The 19,182-nt window shown below is 40.7% G+C and overlaps 1 protein-coding gene across 7 annotated transcripts in view; it reads right to left on the bottom strand.

Moving 5' to 3' along the window:
* The window catches only part of tom1l2 (target of myb1 like 2 membrane trafficking protein), a 64,639-nt gene that overhangs the window by 27,065 nt on the left and 18,392 nt on the right, over nt 1–19,182 (bottom strand). For all 7 annotated transcript variants that reach the window (XR_006314801.1, XR_006314802.1, XM_043711797.1 and 4 more), the window contains exons 2-6: nt 13,811–13,895; nt 11,889–11,967; nt 9,236–9,385; nt 8,284–8,418; nt 7,040–7,198 (exon numbers count right to left, since the gene is read on the bottom strand). Coding sequence is in view for 5 of the 7 variants with exons in the window: in XM_043711797.1 (XP_043567732.1) it covers nt 7,040–7,198; nt 8,284–8,418; nt 9,236–9,385; nt 11,889–11,967; nt 13,811–13,895 (608 nt within the window). In the remaining 2 variants the exon portion in view is untranslated. The remainder of the gene's footprint in view (nt 1–7,039; nt 7,199–8,283; nt 8,419–9,235; nt 9,386–11,888; nt 11,968–13,810; nt 13,896–19,182) is intronic.

Here is a 19,182-nt window from a genome sequence, read left to right as displayed (position 1 = left end):
TGGGTTTGGGCAGTGCTGTCAGAGGAACCTTAGTGAGTGCAGTACATCTTATAGCTAGCACATACTGTGCTTCCGTGATGAAGGGAATGAATACTGAAGGTGGTGCAGATGGGATTCCAATCAAGCAGGTTGCTTCTCAGGAATGGTGTCAAGCTACTAACTTGTTGTTGGAGTTGCACACATTCAGGAAAACAAACAGCATCTCATCACATGCCTGATGTGTTCCTTATATTTGGTCAACAGGCATATCAATGCCTGTCACTTTCATGACCAGAGGGGAGTTATTTACCACATAATTCTTGTCTCTGTCCAGCTCTTGCAGCCAAAGTATGGCTTGGCGAATTCAATTTTTAGCCAATATTAACCCCCAGATATTGTTGATAGGGGATTCAGTGATGTCAGGCTAGATTATCTCTCGTCAGTTATGGTCAATGCCTGTCATTTGTTCTGCAGGGTTGTGATCAAAGCTCAACTATCCTCAGCTATTTCATTAACGACCTCCCATCCATCACAAGGTTTAAAGTGGGAAGTTCACTGAATGTTGTTCGATGCTCAGTACCATTTGCAACCCCTCAGATAACGAAGCAGTCCATTTCCACTTGCAATAAGACGTGGAAAGTATCCAGACAGATTGACAAGTGACTTGCACATCACAAGCGCTGGGCAATGACTATGTCTAAGATTACAGAACCTAACCACCAACTCTTGACAATCAATTGCATTTCTGCAACACTGGTGCAGACATTTTTCTTTTTAAAAGACAATTGACCAGAAACTGAACTGAACCAACCCTAACATTGCAGGTATGAGATCACGTCAGAAGCTAGGAACTCAGCACCAACTAACGCATCTTCTGCCTCCCCAAAACTTGAGGGATTTAGGGTTAACCCATCTACAAGAGATAGGTCAGGAGTCTGAAAATATTCCCCATTTAGCTGGATAATTGCAGCTCCAACAACACAAAGGCTGACATCATCCAGAACAAAAGCAGTCCACTTGATTGGCATCCACAAACATCCACTCTTTCCACAACAGACACAAAGTAGCAGCAGTGTGTACAATCTATAAAATGTGCTGCAGAAGTTCAAAGTTCCTCAGACAGCATTTTCCAAATCCATGACCCCTTACTTAGAAGGACAAGGACAGCAGATATATGAAACCAATATCTCTTGCAAGCTCCCTTCCAAGTCACAGAGCATTTTGACTCGGAACTACATTCTTTTACCTTTCCTGTCACAGGGTTAAAATTCTGTAAGTCCACTCCTAACAATATTGCAGGTGCCCTGTGCCCCAAGAACTGCAGTGGCAGTTTCTCCAAGACAATTAGGGATGGTCATTAACTGGTGACATAGTCAATGCTTAAAAATGTGTTGCTGGAAAAGCGCAGCAGGTTAGGCAGCATCAAAGGAACAGGAGAAGAATCGACGTTTCGGGCATAAGCCCTTCTTCGGGCTTATGCCTGAAACGTCGATTCTCCTGTTCCTTTGATGCTGCCTGACCTGCTGCACTTTTCCAGCAACACATTTTTAAGCTCTGATCTCCAGCATCTGCAGTCCTCACTTTCTCCTTTTTACAAAGTCAATGCTACCCACACCCCATGAACAAAAAGAAAGCTTAATACTACATTAAGTCCAATTATCAATTTATGGACTGTAGAAATTCACCAAGGCTCTTCTGACAGCACCTTCAAAACCCATGACCACTCCCAATTATAAAAAGAACAGCAAATATGCCACTACTTTCAAGTTCCACTCCAAGTCACTTTCCATCCTCACTTGGAAATATATTGTTGCTCCTTCACCATCACTGGCTCAAAATTCTGGAACACCCTCCCCAACAATATTGGTGTGCCTACACCAAATGGACTGCAGAAGTTCAAGACAGCAGCTCACCACTACCCTCTCAAGGGCATTTACTAACAGGCAATAGATGCTGGTTCAACCAGTAAAACCCACTTCCCTTGAATGAATTTAAAAATAAATCAAACTTGAAACATTCCGACATCAAAGGTGTTTAAAAATAATTTATGGATCATCAATTCAGAAGATGTGGCTGAAGATAGATAAATATACTTCAGCCTTGCCTTTTGGACTGATGTACTGGGCTCCCCCATTGTTTCGGATGAGGATATTTGTGAACTTTCCACCTCCTGCTTATTGTTTAATTGTTCCCCATCATTCACGATTGCTGATGGCATCAGTGCAGATTTTAGATCTAATCAACTGGTTGTGGGATGTCTTATTCCTGTCTTTTGCATGCTGCTTCCAATGTTTGGTACACAAGTAATTCTATTTTGTAGCTTCACCAGGCTAATCTCTCTTTTCCAGGTAGGCCTGATGTTAATCCTGGAATGCCTTCTGTGTCCTTCAGGGATTAATCCCTGGCTTGATGGTGATGATAGGTTGAGGGGCATACCAGGGCATGAGGGTGAAGACTGTTTTGGAAGTACAATTTGTCTATTGTTGATGGCTCACAACATCTTGTGGATACCCAGTTCAGAGTAGCTCAATCTGTTCTAAAGTCTGTCTCATTTAGCATGGTAGTAATGCCACACTGAACATGGAGTATATAGAACATAGAACAGTACAGGTCCTTCAACCCTTGATGTTGTGCAAACCTTTTACCCTTCTCTATACTAGACTAACCAACATACCCTTCATTTTACTATCTTCCACATGCCGATCCAAGAGTTGCTTAAATGCCCCTAAAGTATCTGACCCTACCACTGCTGGCAGTGCATTCCATGCACCCACTACTCTCTGCATAAAGAACCTACCTCTGATATCTCTCCTAAACTTACCTCCAATCACCTTAAAATTATGCCCCCTTGTGATAGCCATTTCCGCCCTGGGAAAAAAAGTTTCTGACTATTCACTATCTATGCCTCTCACCAGCTTGTATGCCTCTATCGAGTCATCTCACTTACTTCTTCGCTACAATGAGAAAAGCCCTAGCTCCCTCAACCTTTCTTCATAAAACATGCTTTCCAGTCCAGGCAGCATCCTGGTAAATCTCCTCTGCACCTTCTCTAAAGTTTCCACATATAATGAGGCAACCAGAACTGAACACAACATTCTAAGTTTGATCTAACCAGTGTTCTACAGAACTGCAGCAAAACCTCAAGGCTCTTAAACTCAATCCACCTGCTAATGAATGCCAACGTACCATACACGTTCTTAACAACCCTATCAACCTGGGTGGCAAATTTGAAGGATCTATGAATGAGTACCCCAAGATCCTCGTTATTCAGACCTCCAAGAAACCTGCCTTTAAAGCTGTATTATGTCCAAATTAGACTTTCCAAAATGAATCACTTCACACTTTTCCAAGTTGAACTCCATCTACCAATTATTATCCCATTGCAACCTGTAACAGCCTTCCACACTATCCACCACTCCATCAACCTTCGTGTCATCAGCAATATTACTAACCCACCCTTCCACTTCTTCATCCAAGTCATTTATAAAAATCACAGAGTAGAGATCCCAGGATAGCTCACTGTGCAACACCACTGGTCACCGAGCACCAGGCTGAATACTTAGTATTCACTACCACCCTCTTTCTTTGGGCCAGCCAATTCCAAATCCAGCTGGCCAAATTTCCCTGTATCCCATGCCTCCTTATTTTCTGAATGAGCCTACCATGGGGAACCTTATCAAATACCTTGCTAAAAATCAAAGTACACCACATCCACCACTCTACCTTCAATTATTTTGTCACATCTTCAAAAAATGCAATAAAGCTTGAGGCCTGACCCAACCCTGCTATGCTGACTATCTCTAATCAAACTATGGTTATCTAAGTAATCATAAACCCTGTCTCTCAGAATCCTCTCCAATGGTTTGCCCACCACAGACATATGACTGACTGGTCTGTAATTCCCAGGATTATCCCTATTCCCTTTATTGAACAAGGGAATAACACTTGCCACCCTCCAATCATCTGGCACTACTCCAGTGGACAGGGAGGATGTAAAGCTCATTGCAAAAGCCACAGCAATCTCTTTCCTCGCTTCCTGTAGTAACCTTGGGTATATCTTGTCAGACTCAGGGCACTTTTGTCCTTATGTTTCTCAAAATTTTCAACACATCCTCTTTCTTAACATTAACCTGTTTGAGTGTATCAGTTTGTTTCACAGCTTGTGCTCAGAAACATCAAGAATGCTTTAGTATTCATTAAAAGGACCTCGCTTACCTCCTCCAACTCCAGGCAATAGTTCTCTCCACTATCCCTAATCAGCCATACTTTCACTCTAGCCATCCTCTTGTTCCTCACATAAGTGTAGAATGCCTTAGGATGTTCCTTAATCCTTCCTGCTAAAGATTTTTCATGCCCCCTTCTAGCTCTTCTGAGCCCATTCTTCATTTCCTTCCTGGCTACTTGTAACCCTCTAGAGTCCTGTCTGATCCTTGGCTCCCCTGTAGTTGGCCTACCTACATATTGAGGTAGGACACACCTGACAAAAATTGCTCCATCCAAACTATTTAACCTAAGGAGGTTCCAATCAATATTAGGGAAGTTAAAGTCACCCATGAAAACAACCTTGTTATTTCCTCACTTTTCCAAAATCTGCCTCCCAATCTGCTCCTCCGTATCTCTGTTGCTATTGAGAGGTCTGTAGAAAATGCCCAAAAAAGTGACTGCTCCTTTCCTGTTTCTGACTTCCACCCATACTGACTCTGTAGACAAACCCTCCGTGATGACCTCCCTTTCTACAACTGTTATACCATCCCTGATTAGCAATGCCACTCCCCCACCTCTTTTACCTCCCCTCTCCCTATTCCTTTTTAAACATCTAAACCCTGGAACATCCAACAACTATTCCTGCCCCTGTGATGTCCAAGTCTCTGTAATAGCCACAACATCATTGTTCCAAGTACTGATCCATGCTCTTAGTTCATCCTTATTCCTGGTACTTCTTGCATTAAAATAGACACACTTCAACCCATCATGCTGACTGCTGCTTTGCCCCATCAACTGTCTGTCCCTCCTCAAACTCTTAAATGTGAAGATGGGGCTGTCTCTATAAACATTGTGCAGTGGTCTTTCCTACTAATTGTTTCTTTTAAGAGGGTGGTGGAAGAAAGAGCATAGGTAGTAACCAGCAGGAGATTTCCTTGACACCGTATGTCCTGACACTCGGAAGTTTAAATAGAATCTAGAGTCTGGGAAACTCCTTCTTGACAGTATATCATTATGCCCCTACCTCCGGTGTCATAGGGATGGTGCTGGTTGTGTCTAATACATAGTAATACTCATGGAATCTTACAATGTCAGGCTATTTCTCGACTACTCTCTGAAACAGCTCTTCCAATTTTGACACTAGCACCCAGATGCTGGTAAATAGGACTTTGCACGATCAACAGGGTTGTGTCAGCTGTAGTCATTTTTGGTACCCAAGTTGATGTCAGGTAATCTGTTCGTTCCATTCTTTTCTTTAGACTTGATCGTCATTGATACAATTGAGGCATTTGCTAGGCCAATTGAGAGGGTAATTAAGAGTCAACAATACTGTTGTAGGTCTGGAGTCATACATTGGCCTGACCAGGTGAGGATGGTGGGATTTCCTTCCCTTACAATTGGAATTGGTTGCATGGTCCCCAGGCTTTTAATTCCAAAATGTGTTGAATTCTATTTTCACCATTATGGCATTCAAACTCAACCATTATTCTGGGGGGTTTCTGGATTAGTAGTCCAGTGACATTACCACTAATCCATCTCCCCCCTTGCAGTTAGGGAGCTGGGCATCCGATAGACATTTGGCAATGGATCAATTTTAAAATTCTCATTTTTGCTTGTAAATTCCTCCATGGCCTCAAAGCTATCTATGTAACCTCCTCCAACCCAACTTTGCAGAGGTACTTCTTTAATTCTGATCTCTTGAACATCATGGATTGTGATTGAGCCTGTACTGTCTGGTATTCCCTCTCCAAATTCATCTTCACTTTCCTTCTTTTAAGATATCCCTCGAAACCTTCGTCCTAATAGCCCCTTATCTTAGTGTCAAATTTTTCTTTATAATAGTGGGAAGTACCGGGTGACTATATGATGTTAGCTTGAAAGGAAGTGGGTTAACGGACAAGAAACAGTAGGGATAAAAAAAAAAAGCAGTTGAGTGCTGAGTGGATTGTTGTTGGGGGTCAGCTATTTAAATCAAAGTCAATGACTTCGGCAAAGGAACCAAGAACAAAGTATTCATGCTTACTGATGATACAAAGTGAAGTTGGAATATAAACCACGAGGAAGCTAGTTTAATTAAGACAACAACAGGGTAGCTAAAGGAGTAGAATGTGGGGGAGCGTGGGGTTATTCACTTTGTTCACAAGATTAGAAAAACAGAATATTTTTAAGCATGAAACATGTTGATGTCCAGAGAGAATTGTACATTTACAAGGAGCACAAAGTTAACACGAAGGTACAGCAAGCCTTTATGGTAACCTTCATTACAAAGAGACTAAAGAACATCAAAAACGAAACAGTGGTACAATCATAAAGAACTTGCATGAATCCACATCTGTAGTAACGTGCACAGTTTTCATCTCTACATTTCAGTAAGGTTTGGAAGTGGTACACTGCAGGTTCACTTGATTGGTTTGCGAGATGACAGGGTTATTCAATGATGAAAAGCTGTGTAAATTGGTCCTATGCTTTCTAGCATCTAGGAGGATGGCAGGTAATGTTATACAAACATGCAAAGTTTCTCAGGAGGTTTGACAAGGTGGCTGAGGAATCTAAAACATGGATGCACAATCTTAAGACAAGGAGTCAGTCATTTAGGAACGAGGGGAGAAGAAGTTTCTTCACTCAGATTGTAAAGCTTTGAAATTCTCAATCCAAGAGGGTTGCAGATACTCCAATGTACTCAAGGCAGAGGAAGATTTTTGGCCTTTCAGGGAATGAAGGGATAGGGGAAGCCAGTGATCAATCATGATCATGATGAATGACAAAGCAGCCTTGAAAACCCATGTGTTCCTATTGCACATTTTTGCAAAAGGTTTTATATAAACATAAGCTGTTGAGGTACTCTCAACTTTTTCACCTGTTCAACGTTTGCAGTGATTGGTCCAGCTGGGAGGCCTTGTGGGGCTGTATAGGCAGTCAGTGTGGATGGTGCAGATAGCATGCTGGTTGGCGAAGTGTTTTTCTGTAGGGACTGAGGCATTGGTTTGTTCATTGCCGGATCTATCTCAGGAATGCACTGCAGTTAAAACAAAATACACACACATCTTCAGTGTAAAATGGAAACAAGGTTTGAAACTTCAATAACTTATTTTGATGAATGAATGTTACTGAGCACTTTCCAACTTCTGACAGAGCAACCCATATTTCCTCATTAGTACAAATGAGTTAAGTTTCACTGTTTCACCTAAATATTACCATTCATTCCAAATCAAAAAGAGTGCTTTTTAAAAAATAGTTTTAACAGCATCATAAATTTTCAAACCACAGCATCAAATCTACAACATCTCTGAGCAAACAAGCACAGAATACATCTATTCCCATGCTGTAGGCAAACATTGAAAAGGAATGATTCCCTAGGCAAAGGTGGAAGTGCACAGAGAATCTGAGGCACAGATAATGATCAAGCTCTACAGCTACACCTAGAGTGCACAGAAGCTACATCAGTTCCTATATTTCGGAAGTGTTTAATAATCAATACAGCTTCCCCTTAGTTGAAGATAAGATGAACAAATGCAATGCAACTGTGCTTATTGTTTGGATGATAGAATAAATTACAACTGGAAATTTAATAATCAGGAAGCAGATACTTCTCAATTCACAAACTAAAAGTATTGATTGTAACCAATATGAAAGGCAGAGTTAACTCTGACAAATTCTACACAAAGACAAAAATAATTATTTTCTACTATTTTGAAAACACCAATGTGATGATAAATGGGGAAAAGTTATGCCAATAAAACATTGTTGAATTTTCTTCAAATAAATGTAATATGTAGCCTATGCCATAGAAAGTATTCATCATTATTGACATGCAGACTGCAACTGAGCTAAATCTCCCTCTCACGTGCAATTTCAAATGTAGATTTTAAGTTGCATCAACGTTCCCATCAAAATTAAAAATGCATTTGAAACAAATATTCAAATCGCTTGTATCAATGTTTTCTGTCTTCTCTGCAGGCTATAATGAATCTGTAAGCTCACTTGGAAGCTGAATGCTGGAATTTAACAACTGATTTTATTTGCACTCAACAAAAAACGCTGAAGTGCAAGTCAATCGTGCATTTAGAAGCAGCCAACACACTAGCATAGGGCAATGCTTACTCTCCCTGGTGTGTGTATTGGAGACAGTGCATCCAGATCTGCCATTGGAAACTCCATCCCTTTCCTCTTCAACTCTTCATAAATATGAACTACTCCAGTCAGATCTGGACTACTCCTGAAAGCATCAGCCCAAGCCTAAGAGTGAAGACAAACAAATAATTTGAACCTTTACAGAAAGATTAGTAATAATTGTTACATCATATTGGCCTACTGCATCAGACTTCTGCTCTTGGGTATTCCAGGCTGGGTACATTTACAGGCTTTCAAATGTCCTATAATTTCAGGGTGCAAAAGAATAGTTGTGGTTGACCTTGCACTTGAATCAATACGAAGTCTGTGTATAGCTTCGATCTAAGAGCTCAGAACATTTTAGGCATATCTTGCACCTTCAGTACACAGGAAAGGGGGGCCTGTAAGTGCCAGAAAATCAGCTGCTGGGGCATTCTGATAATGAGATATCCAACACTGCACACTTGCTTAGTAAGCTACAAAGGGAATTGAATGGCAAAAGACTGCAACTGGCTGATGAAATGCCTCTTTGACCACCAACAAAATGGCATTTGCTAAAGAAATTAAACACTTTTGGCTTTCATTCAACAATGAACTATGTTTATAATATAGCAGCTGATGATTCATGGTAGTACTTGAAGAATATGGGATCTGACGTGCAAATATTGTATTTACCTGTTAATTTGGTCTATTGTATTAAAACTATTGCTCAGATATTCCCAGGCGAGATGGTGTTAATCCATTTAGGGGCTAAATCTATACAGTGGTGACTATTGATCTCTCTGCCATTCTCTCAAGTTCATAAAAACAGTGAAAGAACATTTGCTGATGTTTAATATCAAACACAACATCTTCTGCATGAAAGGCATTTTCAAAAAACTTTCATATGAATAATTATTTACACAATGGAGAATGCATATTTTTAAAAGATATAAACACATACTTGAATCAATCCAAGGACTTTATCCTGCACAATGGCTGGAGGATTATTTTTGGGCAAGACAATTTTTACTAAAACACCATCAACAAAGTCACGGTTGGCTACGAGGATATGGAAACGATGACCGCAGTTCTTAACACAGGTCTCCAAAATCTAATTTTGAAAAGGGAGATAAAATGAAATAATTTGTCAAATTTAAGCATTGGATTACTCACTTAATTCCTTGCAACAGGTTAATCTGAAAGCATGCACATGATAGGATTTTTTTGTCTTTCCCCTATAAAGATGAGATAGCAGAAGTTTAATTCTTTTTCAAGTTGCCTTTAAAGATCACTGGTGGTAGAATTAGGCATTAGTTCTGTTAACTGCCATTTGCAACACCATTCTTAAGCAACATACTGAAAATACTGCCAAGTTACACCAAGAGCAGACTGGTAATCTCAGGGAAGATGGCAGTATTGTTAGCAAATGAGGGCTAAGACTAAAGCTCTGGCAACATGGCTTCAAATTTCATCATGACAGCTGGAGGAATTTAAATTCAATGTAATTAAAAAAAAAAAATCAGGATTGAAAACGAGTCTCAGTAATAGTAAGCAACCATGACAACTCAGTGGTAAAAACCTAATAAGGGTTATCCTTACTTGGTCTGACCTACAGATGACTCCAGATTTATGGCAATGAGGTTACTCTTTAACTGTCTTCTACGATGACATACCAAGTTACTCCTTTCAAGAGCAATTAGGGTACCTAAATCCAGTGAAGAGTCTTTAAAAAAAATGCTAGCAACTATTATTACTAGATTTTAAAAATCTAGACTTCTACATCCAATCATCAAAAGGAATAATTTAGAGTTCAAGGAATATCAACTGTGAACAGCCAGTGTGATCTTTACCCAGTAAACATGTGAAGTGCATTCTCTGCAGTTCTGTGTAAACTCAATGTTTTTACAATTATACCAAATTGTCCATCAAGACTTTCTCCAGTTAGACTGGTGCTCTGACTACAAAGATTCCAAAATTACCACTCTTTGAAAAAGAGCTTCTCCCTCACTGAGGCAAGCCCACAAACAACAACCAACTCTGAAAACTCTAGCCAGGTTCCACCGCAACAACCAAGATAACAGACAATATTCTAAAAACATCAATGTGCCCCTAGCTCACAATATCAGATCTTTTAAACTTATTTGGAATTAGACCCGTTGGTCCGCCAAAAACTAATGCAGTTTTCCATGGATCATACCTGGGAAGGTAACAGTGTACTGGTATTGTTGCTGGTCTCGTAATCCAGAAACCCAGGAAATGTCTCAGAGACACAGATTCAAATCCTATCATGGAAGATGGTGGAATACAGAGTAAATTAATGCAGTAAAGAGAGACTGAATAGGCTGGGGCATTATACCCATTCCGTGGTGCATCACAGACTGAGTGGTGAACTTGTTTATAAGGGTGTGAGGGATATAGATGGGTGAATAGCTGAAGTCTTTTTTCCAAGGCAGGGGAGTCCAAAACTAGGCTTAACGTGAGTAGGGAAAGATTTTAAAGGGACCAAAGGGACAACATTTTCCACACAGAGGGATGTGCGTGAATAGAATGAGCTACCAGAGGGGATGGTGGAGGCAGATATTTAAGAAAGCATCTGGATGGATACTTGAATAGGAAGGCTTTGGAGGGATTGGGCCAAATGCTAGATTAGATCAGGTTAGGATATCTGATTGGCACAGACAAGATAGAGCAAAGGGTCTGTTTCCGTGTCACATAACTGACTCTATAAACCTGGGATTAAAAGTCAAATAGGGGTGTGCATCATTTGATTAAAAGTCAAATGATGACCATGAAGCCATTGTCAGTTGTCATAAAAACCAGGTGGTTCACTAGTGTCCTGTTGGGAAAGAAAACTGCCTGTCTACATTTGACTCAATATTCTCAGCAATGTGGTTGACTCTTACCCGCCCTCTGAATTGGTCTAGCAAGCCTTGGTTCAAGGACAACTGGGGATGGGTAATAAATCCCGGCCCAGTCAGCAGCATTCAATCAAAAGTAGTAACAAGTTTCACTGCATTCCATCCAATAATTTGAGGTGTATTTTTAACAGATAAACAGACCAATGGATGAGCATAGATACCATTCTCCCCATCTTTAATAGAAGAAATTGGTATCCAAACAAGTACTGACCCATGCTATCTAACAAATGCTAAAACATGATTGCAAGAGGGGGAAGAAACTGTAGCTGCTGAAACAATTGGAGAGGAGATAGAATCGCTGACTGGAATTTAAGCATACGTATAATGAAAGGGATATCTGCACATATAAAAAGCAGTAAATATTTTCCCCACACTTGTGGAACAGCAAGTGGGCTGGACATTAGTACACTCCATTATTTCAATGAGCATCTACTTGTTCAACTATAATGTTACAAATCCTAGGGCTCGACTCAATATAAATTCAGAGCGTCCTGATAGCCTAGCCATCGTTTGCCCCTCAACTAATATCATCAAAAACCAACTCATTAGCCATACACCTCATTGACCCATGTAAGAACCATAGATATATTAATCACTGGTTTGCTACATGGCAACAGTGAGAACTCCTTCAAAAAAAGTCACACACTTCAAGACATTTCTCAAACATGCAGGAAAGCAGTTTTTTTTCCAACTCACCGTTAAAGCAAGCATTACTTCACGGTAGTTTTTATTTCCACTCAGCCTTTTTTTCAGAGCCCTGATAGCATCCTTTGGCCTATAAAATGAAAATTTTCATCTTTTAAGGAAAGCGACTTACTTCTGCTAAGCAGCGTGTATTAAAACAATTCTAGTGAGGGAAATAATTGATAGCCAGAGTTCAGTTTTATCAGTTCAACTCATCACTTCCTCAAAACTAAGATTTTTTTTATGCTCACATACACCAGTGACATCAAGTGACAGATAAATATGACTGATATTCATGGTTCAGGCAGTTTGACTAAAAGATCCAAATGCACACTGCACTTGCATTAACAATGATACATAATTGCTGTTGGATGTCAAAGGTCTTGAACATGCCTTTGTAAGCAACTTCTGGAATAAACTTGATGCAAGTTTTAAGAAACCAGAATCGTAGACTCTTATATTCAGTGAAATATCACAATTATTTTCAAGGACTTGGGAAAAGCACTTTTTAGAAAGCTTTTTTTTAAAAAAATAATTTAATAACAATTCTGACTTTTGTTTCTAAGATACATTGCACATGCACTGCCAATACTCAAATACTTTACCCAAGTTTTAATTCCTTGTGGATAAACCTGAAGGGGTTCCAAAAAATGGAGAAATGCAGTTCCCAAAGTATTCTGAATTAACAAAATGAAGCAGCCAGCTCCTCCGGTTTCTATGCCAACTATCCTGAGTGCACTTGAGCTCGTGCCAGACTAATCAGTAGAAATCCTGAACTCCAAGGAGTTCAAAACTCACTCCCTTCTCCACCAAGAGCCACATAAAAGAACAAAGTTCCCAAAGGTAGATGATGCAGTCCTGGTAGTTAACTCACAGATCCCTTTCTCAAAGTAAAGAGAGATGTACAAGTTATTATAGATAAGGGAGAGATAAAACACAAACAAATTAAGCCAAATAAATTTCATGGGTTGGGCAGAAAAGGGGAATAATGAAGACAGATCAACTGGGATAATATTTTGCTGGAAAGTGAGCCATCAGATTAGTAGGTAGCATTCCTGAGAAGTCAATAAGAGTGCAGAGCAAATTTGGAATAGTTTGAGAAGTTTTAGGCACCATACCTCAGGAAACATATACTGGCCTTGGAGGCAGCATAATGTGGATTTACTAGAATGTCTGGACTCCAAGGATCAAATTATGAGAGGGATCTGATTGAAGTTTCCCAGTTTTTGGTTGACAGCTTTGAACTTAAAAAGTGTCAGGAGGTAAAAAAACACAATAGGTAAGATAAGGTGGTGGCATAGTGACAGCGTCACTAAGCTAGTAATCAAGAACACTCAAGCCAATGGTCTGGGGGCATGGGCTTGAATACCATCAACACAGACAGTAAAATTTCAATTCAAATGAACAAACACCAATAGTGACCATGTAGCCATTGTTGATTGTTGTAAAACATACCTAGTTCACGCATTCCTTTATGGAAGGAAATCAACAATCCTTTCCTGGTCTGGCCTACCCTACATGTGACTTTAGATCCACAGCAATGTGGTTGATTTGTAACTGATCTCTGAGCAATAAATGTCAGCCTAGCCCATGATGCCCATTTCCCTTGAACTGATTTTTAAAAAAGCTTATTTTACATTTGCGCAATCAACTCAATCAAAAACTAGACCTCTACTCAAAATTGGACGGATGGCCAATCTATAGTAATGTAACTCTTGAAATATTGTTCTCAACCCCAGAGGAAACAATATTCATGTGAAATATAAAATATACCCAAATTGGAGCACATTGAATTCCATCAGGTTTTTGAAACGCTGAGAAAGACCACAGCAGTTAATCAATTGCCTCACTTAGGTACTTTATGATCTGCTCCTTTTACCAAATAGTTAATACTTTTATTCAAAGATTTAATACTTTCCCTATTTAATTCTTACCCTTCTTCAGTTTCGTTAATAATATCACAAATTTCCATGTTCAGGGCCCAATCTTCAGTCTGCAGGGATCCATCTGTAGCACGTTCTGTTAATAAAGAACAACAAAATGTAAGTACTTTATATAGTACACTACTTTCCAAAAAAAAAAAGAGAATAAGTCTGTGAATACAAATATTGTTAGAAAGGTTAATTATAGAATCCCTACAGTAAGGACAGAGGCTATTCAGACAATCGAGTCCTGCATCGATCCTCCAAAAAGCATTCCTCGCAGACTCAGTACCTCACCCTATCCCCAAAGCCCCAAATTTACCATGGCTATGGATGTAGGTTTGCTTGCTGAATTTGAAGGTTCATTTTCAGGCGTTTCATCACCCTACTGGGTAACATCTTCATTGGGCCTCAGGCGAAGCACTGCTGGAAATTCCTGCTTTCCATTTATATGTTTGGGTTGGTGATGTTATTTCCTATGGTGAAGTCACTTCCGGTTCCTCTTCTCAGGGGGTGATAGATGGGGTCTAACTCGATGGAGTTGATAGAGTTCCGGTTGGAATGCACACATCCATCCTACGACAAGCCAAACAAAGACACGCACAAGAACTCCTAGAAGCATGGTATTCCAACCGGAACTCTATCAACAAACACCGAGTTAGACCCCATCTACCACCCCTGAGAAAAGGAACCGGAAGTGACTTCACCACAAATCTTCTCAAAGCTCACTATGACCACAGCTAATCCACCGAGCTTGCATACCTCGAGACACCACAGGACAATTTCGAATGGGCAATCCACTTAACCTGAACATTTTGGAACTGTGGGACGAAACCGAACCACCTGTCAGAAACCTACACAAACACGGGGAGAACAAGCCTGACATAGACAGACAGACACCCAAGCCTGGACTCGAATCCAGGTTCCTGGCACTGTGATGCAGCAGTGCTAACCATTGAGCCACCATGTCTCACAATTGTCTGAAGCTTCTGTCAAAGATCAATTTATCAGCCCAATAAGTGAAATCTAATAGACTGACAAAATTGCAATATTTGAAAGGACAATTTGTGTGTTAAACTCTGGTTATAAGGCAAAAGTGATATAAATGATTCAAATTGAAAACTCAACCAAAAATGCTATTTATGTCTAATTCAAAGCAGTAAGTCATTACAATTGCACATGTCAAGGAGACTACATAGATTAGGAGAATCTGTGACTGAACAGGTCTGGTGACAAAAGATGAAATTACTTTCTTTGGTTCATATTTTGCTATCTTCTTGGAGAAAGGGAGGACAGCAGATACTGGAGGTCAGAGTCAAAAAGCGTGGCGCTGGAAAGCACAGTAGGTCAGGCAGCATCCAAGCAGAAGAATCAACGTTTCGGGCATAAGCTCTTCTTGCCTTTGCTGTTCTACAGCAGGAAGTCCCAAGTTCTGGCACTCATACTCCCAACATCTCCATAGGTTCACTGAGGGAAAGTTCCAAAGGATTTAAGGGCTAGCCATTCAAGAAGAGATGACCATCACCTCATTTGGCCTTTTGTCAGAAGAAAAATGCAACAACTAACAACTAGTGGTTATTTTCTGAGATTCTGGCCGGAGATATACATCCAGTCTAATGGAGGAACTTTAGTAGAGTGATGTGCTCTTCATGTCAGATGTGGGAATTTAGGGACAGTTTCTACGTTACTGATGATTGTCTGCACAAAGTGTCTTTGGTTGCAAATCTTGCATGGATCGGAAGTTAGAAGCAATAAGAAATTTACAGGAGCGAGGGGATGTGATGGATGGTAGTTATAGTAAGAGAAGAAAGCTGCATATAAAGTCAGGTAGATGGGTTAACTCCAGGAAAAGGTAGGAGAGAGAGGCAGGTAGTGCAGGAGTCGCCTGTGGCTATCCCTATCTCAAACAAGTATGTTGCTTTGGAAAATTTAGGGGTGATGGACACTCAGGGGAGTGTAGCACGAACAGCTAAGTTTCTGGCACCAAGAATGGCTCTAATGTAATGAGGGGTACGTCAGGCTACAAGCGATCGAGTGTAATAAGGGACTCTCTAGTCAGAGGCACAAAGAGAAGTTTCTGCGGCCAGCAACAAAAACTAATGCTGGTGTGTTGGATCAAGGATATCTCAGAGAGGGTGCAGTATGTTCTCAAAAAGGGGACAGGGACGAGCAGGAGGTCATTGTACACATTGGAACTAAAACCATAGGAAGGAGAAAGGATGAGATTCTGAAGGGAGAATATAGAAAACCAGGCAGGAATTTAAAAAGGAGGTCCTCAAGCACAGTAATATTTGGATTACTCCTGGTGCTACGAGGTAGTCAGGGCAGGAATAGAAGGAAAAAGCAGATGAGGAGTTGGTGCAGGGGAGAAGGATTCACATTTTTGGATCATTGGAGTCTCTTCTGGGGTAGAAGTGAGCTGGACAAGGAGAATGGATTGCACTTGAATTGGAAGGGGACTAACATACTGGCAGGGAGATTTATAAAAGCTGCTCAGGAGGATTTAAACTAAGAAGGTGGGGGTGTGGGGGGGGGTTTGACTGGTAAGACTGGTACAGTTGGAAAAAGGAGCGAGTCAAAGAGTCAGGGCAGGCACAAACAAAGCAAAGAACGAGTGATAAATTAAACTGCATTTATTTCAATGCAAGAGGCTGAAAGGGAAGGCAGATGAACTCAGGGCATGGTTAGGAACATGGGACTGGGATATCATAGCAATTAGAGACGTGGCTCAGGGGTGGACAGGACTGGCAGCTTATGTTTCAGGATACAAGTGCTACAGGAAGATAGAAAGGGAGGGGGGGCAAGACAGGAGGGGGTTTGTTGCTGTTGATAAGGGATAGCATTACGGCTGCATTAAGTGAGGATATTTCTGGGAATGCATCCAGGGAAGGTTATTTGGGTGGAACTGAGAAATAAGAAAGGAATGATCACATTAGTGGGATTACAGAGCCCCCAAATAGTAAGAGAGAAATTGAGAAACAAACTTGTAAGGAGATCTAAGTTATCTGTAAAAATAATAGGGCGGTGATGGTAGGGGATTTTAACTTTCCAAACAAAGACTGGGACTACCATAATGCTAAGGGTTTAGATGGAGAGGAGTTGTTAAGTGTGTACAAGACAATTGTCTGATTCAGTATGTGGATGTACCTGGTAGAGAAGGTGCAAAACTTGACCTACTCTTGGGAAATAAGGCAGGGCAGGTGACTGAGGGGTCAGTGGGGGAGCACTTTGGGGCCAGCGACCATAATTCTATTAGTTTTAAAATAGTGATGGAAAAGCATAGACCATCTAAAAGTTAAAGTTCTAAATAAGAAGAAAGCCAATTTTGACAGTATTAGGCAAGAACTTTCAAAAATTGATTGGGGGCAGATGTTCACAGGTAAAAGGGATGGCTGGAAAATGGGAGGCCTTCAAAAAATGAGACAACGAAAGTCCAGAGACAGTATATTTCTGTTAGGGTAAAGAGCAAGGCTGGTTGGTGTAGTTGGTGGATGACTAGAGAAATTGAGCTTTGGTTAAGAAAAAGAAAGTATATGTCAGGTAGAGACAGCAGAGATCGAGTAAATCCTTAGAAGAGCACAAAGACAGTAGGAGTATTCTTAAGAGGGAAGATCCGGAGGGCAGAAAGGGGACATAAGATAGCTTTGGCAAATAGGGTTAAGGAGAATCCAAATGGATCACATAAAAACATTAAAGGACAAAAGGGTAACTAGGGAGCAAATAGGGCCCTTCAAAGATAAGCAAGGCTGCCCATGTGTGGAACCATAGGAGATGGGGGAGATACTAAACAAGTATTTTGCATCAGTGTTTACTGTAGAGAAGGACGTGGAAGATATGGAATGTGGGGCAACGGATGGTGACATCTTGAAGAATATCCATATTACAGAGGTAGTGGTACTGGATGTCTTAAAACATAAAGGTGGATAAATCCCAAGGACTTGATCAGGTGTACCCTAGAACTCTGTGGGAAGCTAGGAAAGTGATTGCTGAGCCCCTTGCTGAGATATTTGTATCATCAATAGTCATAGGTGAGGAGGTGCTGGAAGACTGGAGGGTAGCTAATGTGGTGCCACTGTTTAAGAAAGGTGCGAAGGAAAAGCCAAGGAACTATAGACAGATGAGCCTGACATCAGATGTGGGCAAGTTGTTGGAGGAAATCCTGATGGACAGGATTTACACATATTTCGAAAGGCAAGGGCTGATTAGGAATAGTCAACATGGCTTTGTGCATGGGAAAGCTCTCACCAACTTGATTGAGTTTTTTGAAGAACTAATTGAGGATTGATGACGGTAGAGTAGTGGACATGATCTATATGGACTTCAGTAAGGTGTTCGACGAGGTTCTTCATGGTAGACAGGGTAGCAAAGTTAGATCTCATGGAATACAGAGAGAACTAACCATTTGAATATAAAACTGGCTCAAAAGGTAGAAGTGGTGGATGGTTGCTTTTCAGACTGGAAGCCTGTGACCAGTATTGTGCCACAAAGATTGGTGCTGCGCTCACTACTTTGTCATTGATATCCAAATAATTTATGTGAACATAGGAGGTATAGTTAGTAAGTTTGCAGATGACACCAAAATTGGAAGTGTAGTGGACAGCAAAAAAGGTTACCTCTGAGTATAAAGGATATTGATCAGATTGGCCAATGGGCTGAGGAGTGACAAATGGAGTTTAACATAGATAAAATGTGAAATGCTGCTTTCTGGAAAGGCAAATCAGGACAGGACTTAAATACTTAATGTTAAGGTCCTGGGGAGTGTTGCTGAACAAAGAGATTTTGGAGTGCAAGTTCATAGCTCCTTGAAAGTGGAGCCTCAGGTTGATAGGATAGTGAAGCTAGTGTTTAGTATACTTTCCTTTATTGGTTAGAGTATTGAGTATAGGGGTTGGGAGGTCATTTTGTGGCTGTACAGGACATTGGTTAGGCCACTTTTGGAATACTGCATGCAATTCTTGTCTCCCTCCTATCATTAGATAGATGTTGTGAAACTTGAAAGGGTTCAGAAAAGATTTACAAGGATAGTGCCAGGGTTGGAGGATTTGAGCTACAGGGAGAGGCTGAGAGGTGACTGCATAGAGGTTTATAAAATCATGAAGGGCATGGATAGGATAAATAGACAAGGTATTTTCCCTAGCGTGGGGGAGCCCAGAACTAGAGGGCATAGGTCTAAGGTGAGAAGGGAACAATTTAAAAAGGGACCTAAGAGGCAACTCTTTCACACAGAGGGTGGTGCGTGAATGAGATAAGCTGCCAGAGGGAGTGGTGGAGGCTGGAATAATTTCAATGATTAAAAGACATCTGGAAAGATATATGAATAGGAAGGGTTTGGAGGGATATGGGCCAAGTGTTGGCAAATGGGACTCTATGAAGGTCAGGATGGA

Source organism: Chiloscyllium plagiosum, chromosome 21, assembly GCF_004010195.1.
Source record: "Chiloscyllium plagiosum isolate BGI_BamShark_2017 chromosome 21, ASM401019v2, whole genome shotgun sequence".
NCBI classification, from domain to species: domain Eukaryota; kingdom Metazoa; phylum Chordata; class Chondrichthyes; order Orectolobiformes; family Hemiscylliidae; genus Chiloscyllium; species Chiloscyllium plagiosum.
The sequence above is the reverse complement of the archived record's forward strand: the minus strand, read 5'-3'. Positions and strand labels throughout refer to the sequence as shown.